The following is a 24,586-nucleotide window of genomic DNA, read 5'->3' as shown; positions in this document are numbered from 1 at the left end:
GAACGCCCCGCACTCAGAGGCAACGGCATATCCCAGTCTGACTCAGTGCCCACGCTTGGAGGGGGGTTCGGGGCTGGGTGAAGTGAAAGCTCCTACGACAACAGCTCGTCTGTGCCTTAGCTCAGACAGCGACTATATCCCAAACATCGCCCCAGCAGTGTTTGCACTGGGGAAACGCAGACACAACCCAGGCATGAAGGCCGCCTTTTAAGAGCACGGGGTGCCGGGGGGAGGGGAGGGGGAGAGGCGGCGGAGCTGGGCCCCTCAAACCCCTGGATTTCCAAGACCTGGGAGTTCTGCAGAGGCAGGACATTCAGCCTCTTGGCTGCTAACCCTTGTAACTCGCACTGGTTAGTGCCAGGGCTCAGCTACTCATTCACTGTGCTCAGTTATAAAACAGAAGCAACTTCCTGCTGTGAGCCAGCGTCACGTGAATCTCCCCTGGTCTTGGCAGCAAGCTCATGACTCCATTTTTCCTATGTGAGGCAGGCAGGGAGATTCCCAGTTTCCTGCAGAAAGCCACAAGAGGAAGGGGAACAGCCGGGTGGGGCCAGACAACGGGGCCTAGCAGTTAGATCAAGAACCTGGGAGTCAAGGACTCTCGCCTCTGGACAGAAGCATGGTCTCGTATGGAGACAGGACTCCTGGGTTCTAGTCCAAGCCCCGCCACCGCTTGGCAAGTCCCATCACCTCCCTGTGCCTCAGGACCCCACTCGCCCCTGTGTAAGCCAGGGCTAATAACCAGCCCAGCTCTCGGAGTGGGGTGGGGCAGATTCTGTGACTCAGTGTTTTAGCGCCAGAGCAGGGTGCGGGCTGCTCCACTCACAGGATGGTGATGACCTGGATGAAGTTGAGCGGGATGTTGTTCAGCTGGGCGATGAAGACGGCCGCCACGCACTGGAAGAGGGCAGCCCCGTCCATGTTGACCGTGGCCCCGATGGGCAGGATGAAGCGGCTGATGTGCTTGGAGACGCCGTTGTTTTCCTCAACGCACTTCATCATCAGCGGCAGCGTGGCAGAGCTGTGGAGAGATCAGCGCGCGTACGCTGAGTACTCATGCATCAGCCCAGCTAGGCCTTGAGCCGGGTGTGTACGTAAGGGTGGGCAGCCAATGCAGAACTTCCTAATAGATCCACAGGCCCCCTTCCCTGTGGGAGAAGGGCACCCATAGGCTACGCTACAAATGGGAAACAGCTCCCACCAAGTTCGTTACCTCCTTGGTCTAGATGTTCTGCTGTGCAGCAGCCAAAGCCAGGTGCTCCACAGGAGAATGAATGCACCTCACTTACATAAATAAAAAATATAAATGAATGGAGATCTCCCATCTCCTAGAACTGGAAGGGACCTTGAAAGGTCATCGAGTCCAGCCCCCTGCCTTCACTAGCAGGACCAAGTACAGAGCCAGGGCCTCCCTGATCTGCTGGAAGCCTCCCTACGAGAGGTTTACTCAAGCCCCATAGCTCCTGTGCCCACAGCTAGCATTGCAATACCTGGAGGAGGTGCCGAAGGCAGTGGCCAGCGCTGTGAAGATGCCCCAGAGGAACCTGTAGGGGTTCTTGCGTGTGAAGATGAAGTAGATAACTGGGAGGAGGATGAAGCCGTGGATGAAGTGCCCTAAGACACAGCAGCAGATGTACTTGCCCAGGCTGGTGAAGAGGACCACCACGTCCTCCATCTCCACAATCTTGCCAGCCACCAGGAACATGATACCAAGGGGAGCGTACCTAAGGGCAGGAGAGACCAGTGAAGACAGGGAGACCCCCCCCATAGCCAGGTTGGCATTTATCCTCATTTTGTAGATGGGAAAAGCCAGGTTAAGTGTTTTGCCCCAGATCTGCATGCAGTGGCCAAGCCAGGATGAGAACCCAGGAGTCCTGGCTCCCAGGCTCAGATCCTCAAAGATATTCAAGCTCCTAACTTCCACCGAAATCTGGGCTGAATCCCTTTCTTAGTTCATGCTACCTCTCATAGGTCAGGAGGAATCCACATCTCCTGAAACAAGTCTGCCCAGCACATGCTGCTCAGGAGTGGAGAGAAGGTTACATCAGAATGGCCATACTGGGTCAGACCAAGAGTCCACATAGCCTAGTATCCTGTCTTCTGACAGTGGCCAACACCAAATGCTTCAGAGGGAATGAACAGAACAGTGCAGTTATCAAGTGATCCATCCCATTATCCAGTCTCAGCTTCTGGCAGTCAGAGGTTTAGGGACACCCAGAACACAGGGTTGTGCCCGTGACCATATTGGCTAGTAGGCATCGATGGACCTATCCTCCAGGAACTTCTCTCATTCTTTTTTGAACCCAGTTATACTTTTGGCCTTCACAGCATCCCCTGGCAAGGAGTTCCACAGGTTGACTATGCATTGGGTGAAGAGGTACTTCCTTTTGTTTGTTTTAAACCTGCTGCCTATTAATATCATTGGGCGACTGCCTGGTTCTTGTGTCACGTGAAGAGGTAAATAATACATCCTTATCCACTTTCTCCACACCATTCATGATTTTTCAGACCTCTATCATTTCTCCCCTTAGTCATTTCTCAGCCTCAGTCAAGCTTTTTAATCTCTCCTCGTATGGAAGCTGTTCCACTCCCCCAATCATTTTTGTTGCCCATCTCTGTACCTTTTCTAAGTCTAATATATCTTTTTTGAGATGGGGCGACCAGAACTGCATGCAACAGTCAAGGTGTGGGCGTACCATGGATTTATATAGTGGCATTATGATATTTTCTGTCTGATTATCTATCCCTTTCCCAACATTTTGACTGCAGCTGCACATTGAGCAGATGTTTTCAGAGAACTATCCACAATGACTCCAAGATCTCTTTCTTGAGTGGTGACAACTAATTTAGACCCCTATCATTTTGTATGTATAGTTGGGATTATGTTTTCCAACACGCTTTACTTTGCATTTATCAACACTAAAGTTCATCTGCCATTTTGATACCCAGTCACCCAGTTTTGTGAGATCCTTTTGTATCTCTTTGCAGTCTGCTATGGACGTAAGTGTCTTGAGGAATTTTGTATCATCTGCAAATTTTGCCACCTCACTGATCATTCCCTTTTCCAGATCATTTATGAAGGTGTTGAACAGCACTGGTCCCAGTACCAACCCCTGGGGGACTCCGGTATTTACCCTTCCTCCACTGTGACAACTGACCATTTATTCCTACCCTTTGTTTTCTGTCTTTTAACCACTTACTGATCCACGAGAGGCCTTTCCCTCTTATCCATGACACCTTACATTGCCCAAGAACCTTTGGTGAGGGACCTTGTCAAAGGCTTTCTGAAAGTCCAAATACAACAAGAGGACTCAGCATGGCAGGATCCCAGAAGAGGTGGATAAGCAGTCCAGCCATAGCCAGGAGGACTTTTGCTGATCCTTGCTGTCCACTCCTCAAGCCCAGAGAGAGGATTCTATTTATTGCTCTTTCCGGTCCAGAGATGCGCGCACCAGACCCTTCCAGAAGCAAAGAACCCCACAATCCACTAATGCATTCAGCTAGGGAAAAAACTCCCATGATCTTTCCACTCCCATCTCACACTACACCATGGCGTTTCCAATACAGCAAGTCATTTACCCATCTCCCAACAACAGAGGAAGAACAGGAATGTCCAGCCGCTAAAAAGAGGCAGAACTGGGTGTAAGCACCAATGCGTAGTCACCGCTGCACCTGGCATATTGGCACACCGGGAAAGAAAGTGCCAACAACCGTGTCCAAGAGCATCTGCGGTATAATATTACGCCCCCGGCATGTGTCTGACCCAAGATCAGTAGAGCAGGGCCAGGTTCTATTTGTGGCTCTGCAGATGACTCTGCCACCCTGGATGAATCACTTGACATCTCCCTTTTTGTAGTCAGGCTCACATCCAGGTCTCGGAGGGCCTGAGAGCAAGGCACTAACTGTACGTACTGGTGAGTGAGCCCAGCTCTTCCAGAAGGAGGATGTTAACAAATTAGCACTGAGCCAAGTGGAATGGTTTCCATGTTAAAGAATTAGCACCGACCCAAGTGGAATGGTCTCCATTACAGCACAGAATCACCACACAGCTCTATCTGAGCAGCTTGGTAGATTCCCATCACCAGCTCATCTAGCCCCATAATTATCCCCACAGGCCTTTGCACCCACCCCCCACAGCTCTGGCTATCTACCCAGGGCGACGCACTACAGGAGACAGTCTTATCGCCCAGTTACCAGTCACTGCCCACCCCTCACCGAATCAACCCCCTTCTCCCCCAATGGGTGCAACTAGCTGCCCTTTCATACCACATGATCCAGGCGACCAGCACCATGGTGGCTTCATTGAAGGAGTTGAAGAACTTTATGAGGTTCTCCCCCTCGGGCCCAAGCTTCCGCAGAGCGATCCCAAAGACGATGGCAAAAACCACCAAACCCAGGATGTTCATCCCTTCCACCTCATCTCCCAGGGGAACCTGAGCAGAGAAGAGGTCAACATTTGTCGTCAACATTTGTCATCAGAGGAACAAGGTAGCTCAGAGAAGACAACAGACCAGGGAACAGAGAAAGGCTCTAGCTATTTGCGGCTCCTTGACAGGCGTGAGTTTGGCAAGAAAGGAGAGCCTTGTAGAACTTTAGCCATCAGTACTTTAAGGTCCCAGAAGGCTGGAGAACCTGGAGAGGTGACCTCCCTGCATTTGTGAGATACAGAAACATGCATTGCCTGGGTCTTGTCTTTGCGATCCTCTGCCCAGCACTCACACTACTGAACAGATGTCTGTACAGTCATGAGCCTCCATAGCGGACCATGCTGGGTGGCCTCTCCAGGAATAAGGGAGATGGTCTGGATAGCATTTGTGAAGGTTGGTGTCATACACAGAGTCCTTCCATGACCACTGGACTGAGGACAAGGGGGAGCAATGGGAATGGCCTGTTCTCAGATTCATGTTGTTAGCACATACCTATCCAGTCACCATCCAATTTTTAAAAATACGGGGCTTCATCTTTGGGAGATAGCACCTTGTCTGTACTAAGGAGGCCTGTCTGGCTCTCCCAGGGGTTCCTTGGACACGGCTGGGAAGGGAACAGAGCAGGACGCAAAGCCTCTAGTTCTGAGAGACTACTACGTCCAGGCCATGAAGAAGCTCCCTGCAATTATGTCCTATTCCAGAGCAATGGAGAAGAGGCCGATGGGGCACCAGCAGTGTCCTAGTCACAGACAAGGAGGAAGCAGGGGTGGGTCTGCAGAGTTCCCATCTGGACAGGACTCTTAGCACCAACTATAACCGCAGCATAATTGCCACAAATGAATTTGGGGCAAAAATCTAACTGTGGATTGGTCCTGCTGTGAGCAGGGGGTTGGACTAGATGACCTCCTGAGGTCCCTTCCAACCCTGATATTCTATGATTCTATGATTCCAAGGCCCCTCCAATCCAAACAGAGACAACAGCTTAGCGGATTTAGATGGTCCCACCCCAACTGGGCCTCACCACTAACCAATCCCGTATGAGCAAACAGGACGGACTCAGGCCAGCCTAGTCTCTGGCTCTGCTGTAAAGCAGAGGCCTCCGTGTGCAGCTTCTGACATGGGGTTGGGATGACAGCAGTTTCACCTGCTCCCTGTGTTCTTAGCAGCAGAGGCAAGGCTGAAGGTTCATCTCAGCAGGGATCAGACCAGAGCGGCTTGTAGCAGCACCGTTCCCCAGGATGAGGTTCTTACCTTCTCCTCTGTGATGGTTTCATTGAAGACTCCCAGGTCATCGGTGACATTCTTCCTGATCACCACTAGCTTGTAGTGGGTAGCATACTGGAGAGACAAAAGGGGAGATAAACTGCTTCAGCCATGTCTTATGATTAACCCCACACAGTTTGGGGGCCTACAAGATGGGCTGAGATGGAAAAACCCACCCAACGTTGTTTAATGGCCAACAGGGTTGGGGAGTGTGCGCGCTTGGTATGAAGTTATAGGTCACACGGTACAGCGTAGTGACCAGTTACACTTTAGTTACACTGCAATTACAACTATAACCACAGCATAATTGCCACAAATGAATATAACCCAAAGGTTAGCGCGGTGACAGATTTGCTTATGATCCCCTTGTTCCATTAGCAATAACTGCACCTGCCAAACTACACTGTATGTACACCCTGCAATTACCGCAATGCTTACACTGAAGCCTTCACCTGCTACCCAGATCCTATAATCAGGTGTTTAGCCGGAGCTTGCCAGTTCCCGGGTGTATTTTTAGAATCCATGTGCATTAAATGCACTGCAGTGTGAGCAGGCAGAGTTCCCACACAATGGAGAAGGGCGAATTTACATCCCCATCTGGGATTTGCCTTGGTTGTTAACATAATTCTCAGCCTGAGTTCCCCCACCACCCCAGCTTAGCTCTCCTTTAAGGGCTCTCTCCCTCTCTAAAGGGCACACACTGATTGTCCTTTTTCAGTCTCAGGAGGCCATCAGATACCATGGCAGACCCATTACAAGAACCTGGGGAGATTGAGCGCCACTTGGATCTACCTGATCCTAATTCCGAGTGACTCAGCAAAACCACCACTGTCTCTCTAGAGCAGGCATTATGCACCCAACATCATGTTCGTTTATTCTTTTCCCAGAGGCCCCACTGTGCTAGGCGCTGTATAAACATATTGAGGGCACTTCTCGCCCACGCTAAGCCCAGGGCCGGCTCCAGGGCACCAGCACAGCAAGCAGGTGCTTGGGGCAGCCAACCGAGAGGGTCGGCAGGTCTAGGTCCTCGGCGGTAATTCGGCGGCGGGTACCTCACTCCCTCTTGGAGCGAAGGACCAGCCGCTGAATTGTCGCTGAAGACTGAAGCAGCGGCGGTAGAGCAGATCGCGATCGCGGCTTTTTTTCTTTTCTTTTTGCTGCTTGGGGCGGCAAAAACCCTGGAGCCGGCGCTGGCTAAGTCTATGGAAGGCAGCTCTTGAGAGTCCTGCAATACTCCATGAGAGTCAGTAGGTTCCATCTACACTACTGACCTGTGAAGGGACTGTTCTGCCCCCAACCCGGAGGATATCTGCAGTGCAGGCGGCACTAGGACGGTGTCCTACACTCGGACAAACAGCCCAAGGACAGTTTCTAGAACGGTTATTAAAGGGAGACCTGCGGGACACAGCGCAGCGCATGGGATGATGCAGCGAGTCACTTACCGAGCGGAACGCCGCCGACACCAGGTTGGAAGGGAAGATGTTCCTGTGGAGAAGGAAAAGGTTTAGACAGCGAAGCTTCAGAGAAATACAAGGTTACTAAATCAGCCCCCTTCGCATTAGAGATCTCAGAGCAAAGGTTTGTCTATACAGGAAAGTTAAATCAATCTCGTTTGTTCACTCTAAGTACCCTGAATTAACTGTATAGAACTGAAGGACGCAGCACGGAGCTGTTATGTGGCCTTAAGGTACAACCTCTGTTAATTACTGCAGCCACACAGCTCTGCCGTTGTTCAAATGAAGCAGGAAGCGTTCTGGGCAGCTGTCCCCATACTGCCAACTTCTACCGCTCAACTCAATGCTCTAGGATTTTTCTCACGGTGCATTGTGGGAAGCTTCCCAGAACCTAGAGGAATTCTGGGACTTGGGGAAGGAGATTGGAGAAATACCGATGATTCCTCTCCTACCATCCCATAATCCATCTGCATTTTGCCAGCGCCATTTTCAAACTGCTAATCAGACCGCCCTGGGGACACACGGAGCGCAGAGCTCATGTCAGGATGAGGCATGTGTATTGGCAGTCACTCAGCCGACAGGCCTGGGTCAGGAGCTTTGGATGCGCAGTGATACAGCCACTGAGGGGGAGAAGAGGAAATCTAGCCGTTACTCCAGCAGGGCATTTAACCGGAGCAGCCTTACTGAGTGCAGAGCTGTTTTTGGGCTTGGTCAACTAGCGCAGATGGAGGAGGACAGGATAGTGCTGCTCAATGGGGCTGACCAACAGTAGCTGCAGCAGGCTACGGTCCTCGAGATCTCTGCAGAGCTCACCCTGGAGCAGCAAAAGCCCAACATGAGAATTCCCCTCTGCACAGAGAAGTGTTGGGCCATTTGGAAGCTCACCTTCCCCCCCCCTCCCCCCCCGCTGCTAGTGGTCACTTAGTGATCTGGAGTTTTGTTTTGGGGGTGGGGGAAGAGAAATCAACTGCTTGGGCTGGTCTTGTGGAGGTGTGCAAGGCTATTAAGAGGATGCTTCTGCCCCAGGTCAAAGTTTGGCAATGCCTGTGCATGGGTGGGGGGCCTGCATGGTACAGGGGCGATTGCTAAGAGATCAGTGCCTTTTCTTTGCACCACCCACACATCCCAGGCCAGAGATTTTGATGAAAATGGTGCTGCAAAATGACAGTGGCACATGCGTTTGGAAGAGCGAAGGGAAAGCAGTCCTGGCACCGCACCAGGCTGGCTATTTCTCCTCATTGCATGCCTTGTGCAGAACATGGCAAATACTCATCACAAAACATCCATGAGCCAGGGAAGAGAGCCTGGACAAGAAGTGGAGAGAATTTCTGAACATTATAGACAACCTCTGAGAAAACATGTCCCAAGCGTTCAAGGAAACAGGAGCAGTGATGCAATTGTGCTCCTACAGTGAGGCCAAGGGTTAGTTTGGGGGTAATGAATGTGCTGCAACTAAAACAGTGACTCATGTGTTTGTGCACTGGTTTTTATTAGGAACTCATAGGATGGAGGGATGTGATGTAAGTGATGTAATAGAATGTCCCAGCCAAGTTGGGCAAAAGGATCCATTGAATTAACAAGTAACGCCCACCACAAAAAACACTACTACTTTAATAAAAGAAACCCAGACAGTTAACCAAGAATGTAGGCCACAGAACTGTGGCACACCCAGCCTATGGGGTGCTCACAATCTCCTGGAGGAGGGGCACTCAGGCCTATCCTTCTGCAGAGGGTTGAGTGAGGTCTTTCCCACACCACAGTCGTCCCAATGTGATGTGTTCCACATCGTTGGCAGGGCAAGACTTAGGGGTAGTGCTTGACCTTTGCTACAAAAAAATCTCTATCATGTCCCTTTCCAGGGCCGCACACTCTCCTGTGAGCCTCCACCATTCTGCCTTCATAGGCTGCAGGCACTGGTTCCCTGAATGTTTCCTCTTGTCTCTTCCTCATCATTGGAGATTTGAGCTAATTTTATTGGTGCCAGGACCCCGCATGCACAGGCCACGGGAACCAGCTGCTCAGGGCAATCCGAATGATCACATTTATTCTCCCACTGCTAGTCCCCATACCAATAGTGAGAAAACATTGTTTCTCCCTCTGCTTTCAGAACGCCCTTCCCCCCGCTTCTCTTCCCACTTGTATAGCACCCATGTAGCAGTGCTGGGTAGGGGGGCAGGTTAGTGGTAGCCTGCGGGGGTGCTTATCCCATCCTTATGTTGGAGAACTGGCCTCAGGCAGTCTTGTTCTAGAAGGCAATGGGCAAACCTAGGAGAGATGCAGCACTGCTATTCCTGAGGATAGGGTCTGCCCAGCTGCTGCAGGAATGGAAGGGGACCACAAGCTCTACAGGGTGTAGATGGCCATGAAAAATGTGTGTGCTAAAGCACAGCGTGCCCTGTGCCTTAAATTTTTTTTTTTTTAAATGAACACCTGTAAAAAAATAAACCTTTACAGCAACTAAACACAAAGGTTAACAGCCTGTAGGAAGCAATTGAAAATGCCTTGTGATTCTGGAGGGGCTCCCTAAGCGGATTGCGGCCATTTACCTTATACAGTTTAATTGTATCTTAATTGAAGTGCACTGGAACAACCTGGGACCCACAGTACGGTTCCTGCTGGAGCTGCTGCTACAACAAGCATAAACTGTGTACAGAGGAACCCCCATCATGGCCCTGGCTGGGGTATTTGCTATTTTATAGCTTTAAGTCTCTGGCACAGGTGCCCTTTTGAGCATGGAGGAGGACAGGGATGATAACTTCTCTCTGGCGGTTTGTCTTCTAACTCTGCTCAGCTTGGCAGAGGACAGCTGATACCCAGAAGAGAGCTGTTTAACATCCCCTAGACAGTTGTATTGTAACATGGCCCATAATATGGGTACACCTCCCACCCACAACATGGTGAAGCGGACTGCTGGTAGATCTCTCCTCCATGGCAGCTTCAGTCAGGCTGCACACACAGGCTTCTTGTGATCTCTGCATGTGCTGTGTCACACAGTTCTTGTCTACCCAGGAAGACCTCCTCTGGCTTAGACCCCGTGGTGTGGAAAGGACCCTAGACATCTTGGGTATTGTCATGCTGTCTTGGATGCCTTGTAGAAAACCGCTCCTAAGAATGTTGTCACTGGAGTCCAGTCCCATTACCTACCCATGTGATGAGCATTACTGGAAACCCTGTTCTCATCCCTTGCTTTCAGGTACCTCTGACAGAGCCCCTTTGCTCTGGCTGGGCACTGGAACCAGGCCTGGCAGTGCCCCCTCATCTCAGTACCTTGTAGATGTCTGCAGTCCAATGCTGGACATCGCTCTTGCTGGACAGCTGCAATCAAACTCAGGTGGTCTCCAGGAAATACAGGGCATGAACTCACCCCTACCTGGCACTGTAGAGGGGCAAAGCTGGCTGCATGCCACCACTTAGCGTATGCATCCAGTCAAGATGAGCCCAGAGCAGAAGGCAGCACAGACAGGCCAATCCAGATGTGAAGCAGTGCAGTGTGGGATAGCAACAGGAGGAATGCCAGCAGCAGAGTAGTTAGTAATGCATCCATGTGAACCTTAAGCAGACAAACTGGAGTCACTCCTGTTCTAAATAGGATTCATTACAACAGCCTGATCTGGCAACATCCCTCTAGACAAGCCCTGACTCTCACAACCACGGTGAGCTTCTAGCCATTTTACAAAAGCACAGAGATCAAGTGCGTCTTCCAAGGTTGCAGCATCAGCACTGGGGATAGAACTCAGAAGTCCTGAAATGGAGGCTTTGGACCTGACCTGTTTGCATGGCTTTTCGTGTTGCTTGCTAGCAGCATAATACATAAAAGAGCAGGAGCCTGCAACGCTCTTTGTGCTCAGAACTCAGTGACGTCCTTATGAGTTAGGGTAGGGGAGTGGTGGGTGTGCTCCAAGATGAACTCGCACTGGAGTGATAGTCTCACCTGAAAGTCACTAAGAGATGGCACCATGGAACCCCATATTTGTAAGGTCTCCCCTATCCCAGGGGGCTCACTTTACACTTATTACAATAGCACAGAGGTCTCAACTGACTTAGGGAATCCCACTGTGTTGTGACCAGTACCTGCATCTAGCAAGAGGGGAAACCAAGGCACAGGCAGGGGGTGGGGTGAGAAAGAAGAGGAGTGACTTGCCCAAGGTCACCCAGCAAGTCAGTGGCAGATCTGGGACTAGAACCCAGGTCCCAAGTCCCAATCCAGTGGCCTACGCTTCCTCGTTCCTTCTTGTGATCATCAACTATCAGGTTGACTAATTTTCCAAGGGAAGCACATTGTGCTCTGCAGCAATCCTGTTTTTATTGGAGTGGAACAGTTGTGTTATGAGGAGAGTTAGAATCCAGGCTGCTCTGAGTTAACAGGAGTCCTGGGTGCTAAGAACGCCTCCACCTGATGACAGGACCATATTATAAAGGGATTTTTAGTAACAGCCCCCCTGCTCTCCCCCTCCCCCCCCTTTATCAGAGGTTTGGCACAAAGGCAATATTTGTATTTGCCTCACAAGTTGTCCATGGGGCCTTTTCATGTGCCTTTGTTACTTTCATTTAGTAGTGATCTGTCTAATCAGATCATCCACTCCGGTGAGCCACTAGACAACAGAATGACTGTTCCCAGCAGAGTAAATACCAGCTTAGCTGCATATCCTGGAGCATGCTACGCTGCACCTAACCAGTGGTCTCTGGTATCCGGATCCATCACTTCTTTCCCTGACGGTTGCAGTTTCTATTGTTGCCTTTGATAAGCCCTGCTACATGCCACCCATCCATTGGATAAAGGAATTTATGCCTGGCACCCACAAGTTACTTGTGACACCCACCCTATGGGTACACACAATATACATGCCTCTGTCCTCTACACATCTCTATGGGCAAGAGACAACCTCTTTGCTTCTTACCTAGAGCACAGACAACACCAGTGGTCTCACTGGGGAGCTGCTAGGGTTGAGAACACTGCACAGGCCTTTGACACACTAGGTAGATTGGCAAGTTTCTATAGGAATAATTCCTTGGGTCAGTTTCATACAGTTGTAGGATACATTGTGCTTGACCCATCAGCCCCACATTTATCCTTTGGGTCCCACCACCTTCCTCTAAACATACTGACCAGCCCTCTTCGTTAAGGATCACTCATAGATCTGTCTGACCTCCTCCAGGGAATTGAGTAGCATAGCTGGACAAGATTAGACCCAACACTACATCCCCTGACTATCAGAACCACCTCCCATCCCCGCAAGGATCTCCAAGCTCTTTGTACCCAATTCATTTAACTGCAAAATGAAGGCCAAGAGCCTAGCAGGATTGATATGAGAATTAGATGTTCATAAGGATAACTAGGATACCCAGAGTTGGTCATTAATATTAAAAGCCAGGAGTTTTGGAAGAGATTACCCCTGAAGCAAGGAAGGGTGTTGCGACAGCTTCTAACTTCTGGGGTCAGGGGATAGTTTCTCTGGGGGCAGGTTATCCCAACACTGCTGGGTTTCTTGGACCTGCCTCTAAAGCAGCTGGCATTGGGTTCCGTGGAAGGAATGGGTTAGATGGGCCCCTGATCTGATGCAGTCTGGCAATTCCTGATTTCAGAGATGGGGAAACTGAGGCCCAGACAAGGGATGGTGGCTCGCTCAAGGTCACGCTGCGAGTGGTAGAGATGAGAATTGAACCCTGGAGTCCTGACTCCCAAAGCTGCACCTCAGCCACACAGAACAGAGCTTTCCTCCCCCTGGGCAACATGACACTAACGGCTACTTCCATCAGAAATTTTACATGAGATCAGGGAGAGGGGATTTCCCATGGAAGAGCCAGCAGGCCCTTCAACAATTCCCAAGGCTGAAGGCAGACCTGAATGATCTGTGCCTCAGGTGCTGAGGTGGGGTGAAGAGTTACCCAGGCACTTTGCCCAGCATTCACATCACAGTCCAAACCCAACTTCTCCCAGCCCACATGGACAAGCTTGGCTGAGAAGCACCATCCCTTTGGGGCAGCGGGGAGATGCCTGCATCTTCTCTGCCAGCAGCCGGCCCTGAAACACAAATCCAAACAGCAGTCACACGGGGCCGCCACAGCGATTGCCACATTCCAACACAGGACTGGTTCTAAAGGGAGCGACTGCGTTTTCCCCTCAAGAGAACTATCCTGATCCAAAGCAAACATGGCATGAGCCCAGCTCAGCCCTAGCTGGGAGTGGGGTGGGTAGGGGGACTGTATACTCCCCCCATTGAAGGGGCTTACCCACTGCAGAGGTAAAGGGAGTATTCAGGCAGGCTCTGGAAGGGGAAGTATATGGCTGCCATGCTTGTGATCCTCTTAAGGACACAACACCCTGTCCTCAAGTTACCCAAAGATAGGAGCCAGTAAGTACCAAAAGCAACAAAGCTCCGCAGACTCCACTGTCATGTGCCTCCAGCTAATCCTGCACAATAGGGCTAGTGTGAGCCTTCCTGCCTCATTCCCAGAGCGCGGCCACGGACTGCATTAGGGATCTAGTTCCCAGTCACTCTCCTTTATAGGACTCCCCAACCAGTCACAGAGCCCAGCATAAGGGGCAGTGTGATCACCAGGGCTGTGGGGTGTTCTGCACATGTACAGAGCTCTACTCCAGCACTGTGGTCTCCTGCAGCCGCTTCTGTCCCTGCCTGTCTCAATCCCATGGGGGAGAAGGGCACATTCATTACAGAGCTCCATTCTTCACTGATTGACAGTCTGAATTCATACCCTGGATTCATGGCAATCATTCCCCATCTGCAAGGAGTCAGATCCCGCTATGTAGACGCACCAGTTGAACTGGAGTTTGAGCAGCCTTAACTGGTCCCATCCACTACAACATAGGACTGGTTTATGCTGGCTGGAAAGGACTACAGGGGGAAAAGTCATAGGGCCCCAACTCTGTTGCCCTTGGACTCGTTCTCACTAGTGCAAAGCATCAGTGAACCACCACCAGATCAGCATGGTGGCATGTCACTATGTGCACTAACGTGAGTGACTGTACAAGATCCCACAAGCAACAGAATAAGGCCCCAGATGTCTGAAGTGGTTCTGTTTTTTTCCATTCAAACCACGGAGTGGCTTTCTAGCCTATTCTCTTCCCCTTACAGCCTCTGCAGGCCCAGCCCCAACCCCACCACCTGCAGCTAAAGTCCATATTTTACCAGACTTCCTGTTTTAGCTTCCCCATCTGTGCAATGGAGTTAATAGCCCTGCCCGGCCTCCCTAGAGGAGGGGAAGATATTGATAACCGAGCACTCATGCTCTACTAACCTAAGCCATAAAAGATCAGGATTTTCACATCCAATCTTATCAGCTCCTGCTCCAACTCTAGGTAGGTCTCCTAGCTCTGATGTTGACGTGATAATTCTCACACTGGGTCCAGCTGGCTTTCACAATTAAGGGCTGGTCTACACTACTGCTTAAGTCTATGTAACTTCCGTCGCTATGGGGCTGAAAAAGACACACACCCTCCCCAAGCATCGTAAGTTACATTGACCTAAGCGCTTTCCACACCAGCGCTACATCTCCTGCCGACATAGATTCTGCCTTCTCGCGGAGGTGGAGTAATTTTGCTGACTGGAGAGTGCCGATGCGCTTCAGCAGATGCGCTACAGCTGAATTGGTGCAGCTGTGCTGTTGTAGCACTCCAGTGTAGACTTGCCCTTAGGCTCAGGAAGGCAGTAGATCGCCCACAAACATGTCAGAGCATCACAGGCCAGCATCTCCTCCTCCTCACATTCCCCAGGATCAATAGGCCAAGGTTTCCTTCTGTTTCCACCCAAGCTGTTAGGAAGGCTTCTCTGAGCACAAGCCAGCCTGTGCAGCTGATTCAGATGAGTGCTGGTTAGAAATAGTGAAAAACCAGATCGTTGGTGTCTGATGGCAGAAAATTTAACTGGTTGTTAAGATGGATTCTACACATTTCTGAAACCTCTAGTCCCTTGGCAAAAATAACGGGAGCAAACCCCTTGCTCCAGACAAGCAGAAGCCCAGCGGGAACATTTCTCTGGCTCTCCCAGGGCGTTGTCTGTGTCAGAGCTTCCAGAAGCAGGGATAAAGGTCTTTGATCTCTTATAACCAAGCGCACACTGATGCTTTGATACATCACACATCTCCATGCAGGAAGCCTGGCAAGTAGGGACAGAATCTAACATCCTCAAGCGTCTCTGATTTAATCTCAAAATAAAGTGCTACCTTGCCAGCCCCAGAGACTGGAGAGCTGCTTTTATCCCCAGGGCAGGTATATCACAGGCAAACGCAGGATGACCACACACCCAGGCATGCCTCAGCCAGCAGCACTAATTGTGTTGTAATACCTACAGTGTACAGCAGTGCTTTTCATCTGTAGATCTCAATGCACTTTACAAAGAAAGTCTGTACCATTCACCCCCCATTTTATAGAGGGGAAACTGAGGCACGGTGAGAGGAAGTGGCTTGGGCAAGGTAATTCAGCAAGCCAGTGAGAGTCTGAACAGCACACAGCTCTATGGCACCCCAGTGCAGTGCTCTAACCACCAGGCCACACTGCCTCCCAGAAGGGTCCTCAGCTCTGGCAGTTGCTCACTCACTCCCCCTCTTCTGATCAGGATAGCAGAGCCTAGAGGAGCCAAACATGCTGTAGGGATCATCCATTTTCCTGGGAGCAAGGGGGAGAGGAAGCAGTTTATTCAGATGTGCCCAGATGCCCTTGGATGGGCATTTTGACCTGTTCAGTTTTGACTGTGTACACAGTTCTCCTTTGAAAGAGGCTTCAGCACAACTTCCAATGGGGGAGGTAAAGTGCTGGCTTAGGGGTCATGACCAGGACTAATAATGCCAGCAGTAATCATTGGATAGATATACCTGCCTGCTAGAACTGAGACCACACTTATTTCACACAGGCTGCTGAGCAGCCGTAATAGGGCAAACAGATGTTAAACCCATGTCAGAGTCAAACCAAGGATTCCAGATCCCGGCTGCTGCTGGTTGTTCTAACCCCTCCGGATAAACATGTTTACGATGTCACTTGAGCATGCTAAACCTTCCCTAGCGCCAAGACACATGGAGCAAAGTCCTGTTTAAAAAACAAAACCAAAAAAACAGGATCACTGAAGATTAGTGAAATGCCAGGAAATTCCAATGTAAAGCCAATGACTCTGTCCTCAATTCCCCCTTGCTGCAAAGGGATGAGACGGAGCCTATTAATGACAAAAGATCTGCCTTGAGGAAGTCTAGCGCTGCAGTTTTAGATGCACCCTTATCTTAGTAACAGAGAATCCTGTGGCACCTTTAAGACTAACAGATGTATTGGAGCATAAGCTTTCGTGGGTGAATACCCACTTCATCAGACGCATTCATCTTCACCCACGAAAGCTTATGCTCCAATACATCTGTTAGTCTTAAAGGTGCCACAGGACTCTGTTGCTTTTTACAAATCCAGACTAACACAGCTACCCCTCTGATACTTGACAGCCTTATCTTGGGTATCTCTTCCCAATGGATGTCTCAAGGGGGCAGCAGTTTTGCATGAGCAGAACCATTGACATCTGTCTAAATTTGTGCTGCCACCCAGCTGACACTTCTATAGTTAATGAGAACCTGTCCCTTTACCAATCACACTGGCCCAAATTCCACCCCTCCACCATCCTACTCTTGCCACAGACACCCAAGATCGCTATTGTTAGAACAAGTTTTGCCTCTTTTGGACATCTCATTGCTCTCTGAAGTTTCACTGTCGCACCTGTGAGCTATTCCCAGCTGTATGTGAGAGTCAGACATAAATCTCTTTAAAGACTAATGCCCAAAAATTGGCCGGGAGGAAAAAGCAGTGAGAAGAGATTCAGGACAGTTAAAGGACCCAAAATAACCTTTCTAAATTTATTTAACTTGGTCTAATCAATTTAAACCCTCCTTTTGACCTGGGTCCTGTGGACAATTGGGCACATGAGCCAGCTACTTCAGGAAAAATGGTCCATTGGTCAGGGCCGGCTCCAGGCACCAGCCCTCCAAGCATGTGCTTGGGGCGGCACCTGGAGGGGGGCGGCGCTCTGGCCGGTCGGGGAGAGCGGGGCCCCGGCCGGGCTCGCCGCCCTCCCCTGCCGCGCTCCCCACTGGGGAGCGCGGGGCTTTTTTGCCTTGGGCGGCAAAAAAGCCAGAGCCGGCCCTGCCATTGGTTACAACATGAAAGCTGGCACCCCAAGTCCCAGCCTAATTCCCTGCTCCACCACAGACTCCCTGTGTGACCTCAGACAAGTCAGTTAGCCTCTCTGTGCCTCATTCCCCCATCTATATACTGTGGATAATAGCCCTGCCCTACAGGGGGATTCTGGGGATAAATACATTAGACCGTGAAGCACTTTGAGAGCAGAGTAGATTCCAGCTGTAGCAGAATGCACATTGTAATCACAGCCAGCCACTCCAAACTCTTCAAGCACAGTCATAAATGGGTTTGGACAGTTAAAGCAGTTTATAATAGTTTAAGCTACCAATCCCATGGCAGCCTCTGGGGCCTGCCGAGTGTCAGACAGCTGCAATATTCATTTACACACAGCCTAAAAAGATCAATGCAGACTTGACCTGAGTGACAGAGCAAGACAGCCGCAGAGCCGGGAATAAAATCCAGGAGTCCAAGATCTACTCACCTCCAAATCTGGCAGTAAATCGAAGACAGAAAGCATGCAAACCCCATTAAGTATCAGATGCATCAGTGACGATCCCTTTCTCTAGGCTGTGTGTGGTTTTATCTCAGCATTTGTTTTGCCCAGAAGTTTTGGTTTAAGGTAGTCCATTTTGGCCCATGTAGAACAGGTGCTATCCTGGGCAAGGAGGCAAGTGTCCCTGACAAGTAGCAACTGGGTAAAGCAGAGAGATCATTTGAAATAAGGGTGTGTCTACACAGCTTAGCTATCACCAAATACACTATTCTAGAACAGATCTCTGTGGGGACACACTATTCCAGAAAAGTTACTCTGCTTTCTTGGCCCTGCAGATGGGGGAGCGAGCATGGAGATCTAGTTTGTACTCTACTTTGCCACTAGAGAAGGTCTGAGGCAGAAAGCCCAGCTGGGCTCTTTAGATTCTCCTTAGCTTGCTCATCATCTTTTGGCTTAAAAAAAAAAAGTTGTTTGAACTGGAATCAGCAAGTTTAAGACAGACCACACCACCAGTTAGTCATTTTTCTGCAGAACACTTCACTGGAAAGGCTCCAAATGGGGGTGTCTTAGAGGAGACTGGATAATTAGAGTTAATGATCAGAGTTGCCCCTCTGGTCTGACCAGCTGGCCAATATCCAGGGCCCAGCAAGGTCATTTCTATTAGGAGGAGAAATAGAGGAGTCAGTATTCTTGGTGTTACCTTGTTTATTCACAACATCCAGAGTCCTGTTTCCCAGCAGGCAGTTTCTTTGCTCTGAAATTCCTAAGCCTGCCATTCCAGCATGCTCTATGCACAAGAAGCTTCCTCTGAGGGTCATGCTCACAATTCCTTGTCCTGACTCTCTGCATCCAACACCAACTCTTAGCTCCTTCATTGGCAACTCATCAGTCCACACAGCTTTACTCTGACCTGCCATGCATCCTAGTGCCTTTGGCGGTAGCCCCCCATTGTTTGCAGCTGTTTTTACTACACAGAGGGGCTTAATTGCTTCTGAGTCTGCAGCTGTCTTCATGGACAAAAAGTGCATTTTTACCAGGAGCTAAACCCCCCCCTCCCCCCGTCATCTATCCCGCTATACAATCCTGGTGGTGACAAGGCCCTGTCATTTTACTGCAAGGTAAACTAAGTGAGGTCAACCATGGGCAGAGGGAAGACACTGTAATGAGATAGCTGGGTGAGGTCTGTACAATGACAGGGCCTTGTCTCCACAAACAGTTTTCCTGCTGAAAACAAAATAAAGACCTACCCACCCACGTTTTTGGGGGGGTGGGGGGGGATGACAGTGAAGATGTAGTTCAAGGATTTGTCTATACACAGTTATTCAAGGACAGCTATTGAGCTTTGAATTCACAACATACTTGAATCTGAATTAACTTTCAAACGCAGACATGCTCCAGGAGTACTTGGCGAACCCACAGGCTTTAACAAGGGTTGTGATTGTCTTTGGATCCCAGCCACACCTACTGGCACCCAGGAGCACCTTTTGGCATAATAGCAATAGAGAGTTATAATTTCGCCTATTTGAACTTAGACAAAGGCAATAATAATTCATTGGCAACAGGCAGTTAGAGATTTCTCCTCTTTTGTAAGAGACATTTGCATCCCTGACCCAGACTAAGCCAAGCAACTAAAGCATTGGCGCCCTTAACTCTCCCTTGCAAAAGGCAAGGAAACAAACCAGGTCACAAAAAAATATGCAACAACCCCACTAGGAAGAGAACACTTTGGCTGCTATTTCTGATTTTACAACACAGGCAACAAGACTATTTTGGATGGGTTAATTAACCCTCTCACCTTTCCACCCTACTATTCTAGTGGTGCTCCCCAAAGACCACGGACTTCTTGTGCTGCTGCCCTTGGGGCATAGATAAAGCTACATCGGATGTCTTTACCTCCTAGGAGCTCCTAAGAGCTATTTTTAGCCTTTTTTCTAGACTTGAGGCAGACAGCTTCGTTTTAGACGTTAACCCATGCTTGACAGTTCAAAGCTCTGCTTTACCATCCCCCTACCCAGCCTCCGCATGGCTAATGCTGGAATGCCTGCCCAGAGCAGCACTCCAGTCTCAGCCCCACCCTATGCAGCACTTGCTTTGCCTGGCAGCAGACTCAACACAGAGGCAACATTGCATCAGACAGACAGGACTCCACCTACATCAAACCCCCGCATCTCCTAAAGACAAGACCAGTGGTGACTCCCTCCCTGTTTGGTTTGGTTCCTGAAAAAGCCAGGGCATCTAATGCAAGCTACATTTTCATTCCACTGAAGTGAGGGAGTTTCAGCATAAGACACTGGCTTACGTGGAAGCTGGCCACTGGCAGAGCACTACGTTGGAGCCCCTGGGCAAGAGATGGCTTCAGTAGCTAGCTTGCTAGCCCCGAGCCACATAAAAAGCCCATAAAGAACACAAAGAGACTGTTCAAATGTCAGTCCTTGTGCCTCATTTCACATGAATCATGCGTAAGACGTTACGCTTTTGCCAGGAAGAGGGGAAATTCTGACAGGCTGTTCCAATGAAAGGAGGAGATTCAGTCTGTTAGGGACACAGCAGCACCTCGGCCATGAAGCCAACAAGAATAGAGGGTAGTTCAGAGCAAGTGTCCAAAACACAGCTAGCTAATTCTCTGCCCAATAGGCATTACACTCCAAGTGTGGGACTAGGACATAAGTCATCTATGCAGGGATTTTTGGTGTTAGTTGATGGAGAACTCCTGCAACAAGAAATTTCTGTTCATCCATCAAAACAGGAACAGGGCATCTATCTGATTTAAGCATGTAAATAGACACAAATGAAGCATAGGAGCGTGCCGCTATTGCAAAGCTTGGTCATCTCTCACGTTGGGGCTCCACGACCAGCAGTGCAGTGATCAAAGATACTGCGCTGGCCAAGACAGACAATAGCCAGTGCTAGTGTCTATCCTCCCCCGCCACTTATCAGCTCTCTCACAGACAAGGAGCAGCCTGTTGCCACAACAGGCTCTCTCCATCAGCAACAAGCTTGACTCCTTCACTCAGTGTCCAAATGCCACTCCAGGCTAGCAGCTCAACCAATCCCAACTCCCACCTGACAGACTCAGGATGTCAGATTTATACCAGCACAACATGGTCGTCACCCCAGATTTCAAACTAATCCTTTCACAAAGAGCCTTTGCGTTCATCAATTGTGATCTGGGGTTATTTGTCCTCCTCCAAGTCAACTCCCTTGGGCACGAAGTTAGTATGAAAGATGCTATAGAAGGCTGGTCTTTGTGGTTCTAATCCTCTCTCTGCCACAGCCTGCATGACTGTGGGCAAGTCACAACACAGGGATAATGCCTACCTCACATCCCTGCTCCACCCAGACCGGGATCTAGTTATCTGTATAATTCAGAAACAAAGAACATTTGATGGTTCAGGAGCTTAGTCCGCTTTGCCTGCGTTGCCTCTGCCCTTGGGGTGAGCTAAGGCTATACTCATTCAGCAGCAAGTTACAGGCTTTGTGACAACAATTCTCTTCCTTATGGGCTGCATGACACTTCTCTCATCCCCAGCTACCAAGGAGAGACTTTAATTCAACCACCACTCACTGTGACTCAGCAGATTCGGGAGGATCTTCTGTGTTCCAGGCAACTGCTATCACAAATAGACTCTCCCTACTAGGTTTTTTGTTAAAAGCTATGAGGAAAAAAAAAACCCTGCCCTTAACTCTAGGGGAGAGACAGAGATGCCATTAGGTTTCATAACATGACGCGGTCTCCTTCCCTTTCTCACAGTGGCAGGCTGCTACGTAGCAGTCTGCAACCAGATTGGGAATATCTACTGCAAATGGACCACACTGACTAATTGAAACCCTGAAAAGAGTAAAGCCCTGGTAGAGTGTCAGCATCTGACACAGCCCAAAGGGATCTCTCCCTTTTATACTTTGGCAACACTTGTATAGCTTGACACGTCAACTAAGTATTAATGAATTAACAGCCTAGAGGCCAGGCTGCCTCTGCATACAGACACCATGAGCAAGAGGATGTCTGTAACGGACATGCGAAGTTTACATCAGACACAAGAACTGCAATATGCAGGCCATGTTGAGTCAGAAGTGTTGGGGACTATCACATTCCTCTGGTCTCCTGTTGGATCTCCCACCATTCCGGACATACTACATGGCTTGAAGTGCCAATCAGGTCTTTACAAGCTTCCCATAGGTGACTTGGTGACTATGTTATCTTGGTGACTTGCCCAATATAACACAAGACTGGCCATACTGGGTCAGACCAAAGGTCCATCCAGCCCAGTATCCGGTCTGCCGACAGTGACCAATACCAGGTGTCCCATTGGGAGTGAACCTAACAGGTAACGATCAAGTGATCTCTCTCCTGCCATCCATCTCCATCCTCTGACAAACAGAGGCTAGGGACACCATTCCTTACCTATCCTGGCTAATAGCCATGAATGGACTTAACTAGATAAATTCATGGAGGTTCTCTTTTAAACCCTGTAATAGATACCTACACTGTATCCCAGTTTCCCAAACTGTACCGGGAAAGGAGGTTGGGAGTCTAAAGTCTTTCTTGGGATCTCCAGATGAGGGGAGTGCCGTGCGGGAGGCAAGGCACATTCTCATCCAACATGTCCTGCTCATCTCTCATCCCAGCATGTTACAAACTCAACCAACCAGACACTCAAGAGACCCACAGAGCTTTAGGCTTCAGGCAGCCCTGGGTATGGGACACGTGTCTGTTTTCCCTTCGCTACCGGAACAAGTCTTGCCTAAGGCCTGGTCTACACTACGGGATTAATTCGGATTTAGCAGCGTTAATTCGAATTAACCCTTCACCCGTCCACACTACAGAGCCATTTAGTTCGAATTAAAGGGTGCTTTAAATCGATTTCTGTACTCCACCTCGACGAGCGGAGTAGCGCCAAAATCGATTTTGTTAATTCGAATTAGGGTTAGTGTGGCCGCACACCACCGAATTAATATGGTTAAAATAAATGGGGTAGTGTGGCCGCACACCACCGAATTAATGTGGTTAAAAACCAAATTAAGGTGCTTAGTGTGGCCGCGCACAATCGAATTTATACAACCTGTTTCCCAAATTCGAATTATCTAAATTCGGATTAATCCCGTAGTGTAGACATACCCTAAGACAGGGTCCTCCACGCTCCCCAGGTGCCCGCAGACACCAGCGCCGAGGTATGTACAGCGCCGAGGTATGTACAGCGCCGTCCCCCCGCTCGTATCCTCAGGAGGATGGGGGGATTGCAGCCCCGCTCCCCCATACCCGCTATGCAGCTGCCCCAGGGGACACGTGGCTCCCCCCCGGCTTCTCACCTGATGAGATCCAGGAAGGAGTCCGCCACCTCCTTGGCCTCGGGCACGGCGCCGTCCCCGTCGCCCCCTAGGCTGGGCGGCGCGGCCCCCTGCCCGGGCCGGATGATGAAGGCCAGGCTGACCCCGAGGGCCGAGGCCAGCAGCGTGGTGAGCAGGAAGAAGAGCATGGCCCAGCCCCCCAGGCGGCCCAGGGCGGCGGGGTCCAGGCTGGCGGCGCCGGAGACCAGGCTGCAGACCACCAGCGGCAGGATGATCATCTTCAGCAGGCGCAGCAGCAGCTCGCCGGGGAAGGAGAAGGCGAGGACCCCGGCGCGGCTCAGCCCGCCCGGCACCTGCCGCACGCCGAGCCCCACCGCCACGCCGGCCAGCACCCCGGCCACGGTCAGCAGCACCAGCAGGTTGGCGCGCAGGCAGCCCCGCGCGCGGGCGGCCTGGGAGGGGGAGCCCGGCGCGGGGAGGAGGGTCCCGTCGCCGGCGTCCGGCGGGCCGACCTCCCCGTTGGAGGCGCCCTTCTCCCCGGCGCCCGGGAGGCGGGCGCGGTCCCTACACGCGGCCATGGCCCGCACGGGTCCCGATGCGCGCGGGGGCGGGTGGAGGAGCCTCGAGACAGCGCGCGCGAGCGCCTCGACCTGGGGCGCGAGCTGCCGGCTTGTGAGAACAGGGAAGCCGCGAGCTAGCGGCGGCGCTTTTGCGGAGCGGCGAGGGGGCGGGGCACGGGCGGTGATTGGTGGAAGCGGTCCAAGGGGGCGGGGCCATGAGGGCGGGAGAATGAACGGCGGAGCGGCCAAAGGCTGGCGGGGGAGGAGACGGGACCAGGCTACTGGATAGGGGAGGGGCTAAGTCGCGAGGGAGGGCGGGGCAAGGAGGAGAGGGTTTCCCGCCCAAAAGGCTCTGCCCAACTGCCGGTTGTGGGGGGAGGGGGTTGTTGTCTGCCCACATATTACCTCAGTAGGGAAGTTGTGCCCCCACCTACACACAGCCACCCACAAGCCTATGTCACCAAAACTCCCTTTACGCAGGCGGGTCCCTCCCGCCTCTGATTCATCCTCCCCGAGTTCTCACATCAGACCACGCTCGCCACACAAAGCCCCTCATCCGCCATGTGCCAGGGACACCTTGCTGGTGGCCGTGACACCGCCTCTGTGCGCTTAGCCCCTGCGCCTCCAGTCCCATCACCGCACCCGACCACCAGATCCCTCCTCCTCCAGTCCCCTCAGAAACACCTCAGAGCACATAGCCAGCCCCGAACTCCGTCTGCTGCCCTGCCTGTTAGCCAGCGGCTGGACGGTGCCTCCCAACTGTCAGCGCCTGTGTCTCAGCCACACAACTGCCACCACCCAGCCACCCAACAGTTATTCCCAACTACCATCTCCCACCCAACAGTGCTTCCCAACTGTCACCGCCTGTCTCTCAGCCACACAACTGCCCCCACCCAGCCACGCCTCCCAACTGCCATCTCCCACCCAACAGTGCCTCCCAACTGTCACCGCCTGTGTCTCAGCCAAACACCTGCCAC

At 51.0% G+C, this 24,586-nt stretch overlaps 1 protein-coding gene across 1 annotated transcript in view; it reads right to left on the bottom strand.

The window, feature by feature from the left end:
- SLC1A5 (solute carrier family 1 member 5) overlaps nucleotides 1-23,627 on the bottom strand; it is a 29,269-nt gene extending 5,642 nt beyond the window's left edge. The window contains exons 1-6 of the mRNA XM_024219174.3: nucleotides 23,071-23,627; nucleotides 7,133-7,175; nucleotides 5,679-5,765; nucleotides 4,267-4,433; nucleotides 1,491-1,724; nucleotides 827-1,021 (exon numbers count right to left, since the gene is read on the bottom strand). Of these exons, the coding sequence (XP_024074942.2) occupies nucleotides 827-1,021; nucleotides 1,491-1,724; nucleotides 4,267-4,433; nucleotides 5,679-5,765; nucleotides 7,133-7,175; nucleotides 23,071-23,627 (1,283 nt within the window). The remainder of the gene's footprint in view (nucleotides 1-826; nucleotides 1,022-1,490; nucleotides 1,725-4,266; nucleotides 4,434-5,678; nucleotides 5,766-7,132; nucleotides 7,176-23,070) is intronic.
- Nucleotides 23,628-24,586: the final 959 nt, after the last annotated feature.

This window comes from Terrapene carolina, unplaced genomic scaffold (assembly GCF_002925995.2).
Source record: "Terrapene carolina triunguis isolate 2854851 unplaced genomic scaffold, T_m_triunguis-2.0 Scaffold517, whole genome shotgun sequence".
NCBI lineage: Eukaryota > Metazoa > Chordata > Testudines > Emydidae > Terrapene > Terrapene triunguis.
Note: the sequence above shows the minus strand (reverse complement) of the source record. Positions and strands in the feature narration are given on the sequence as shown.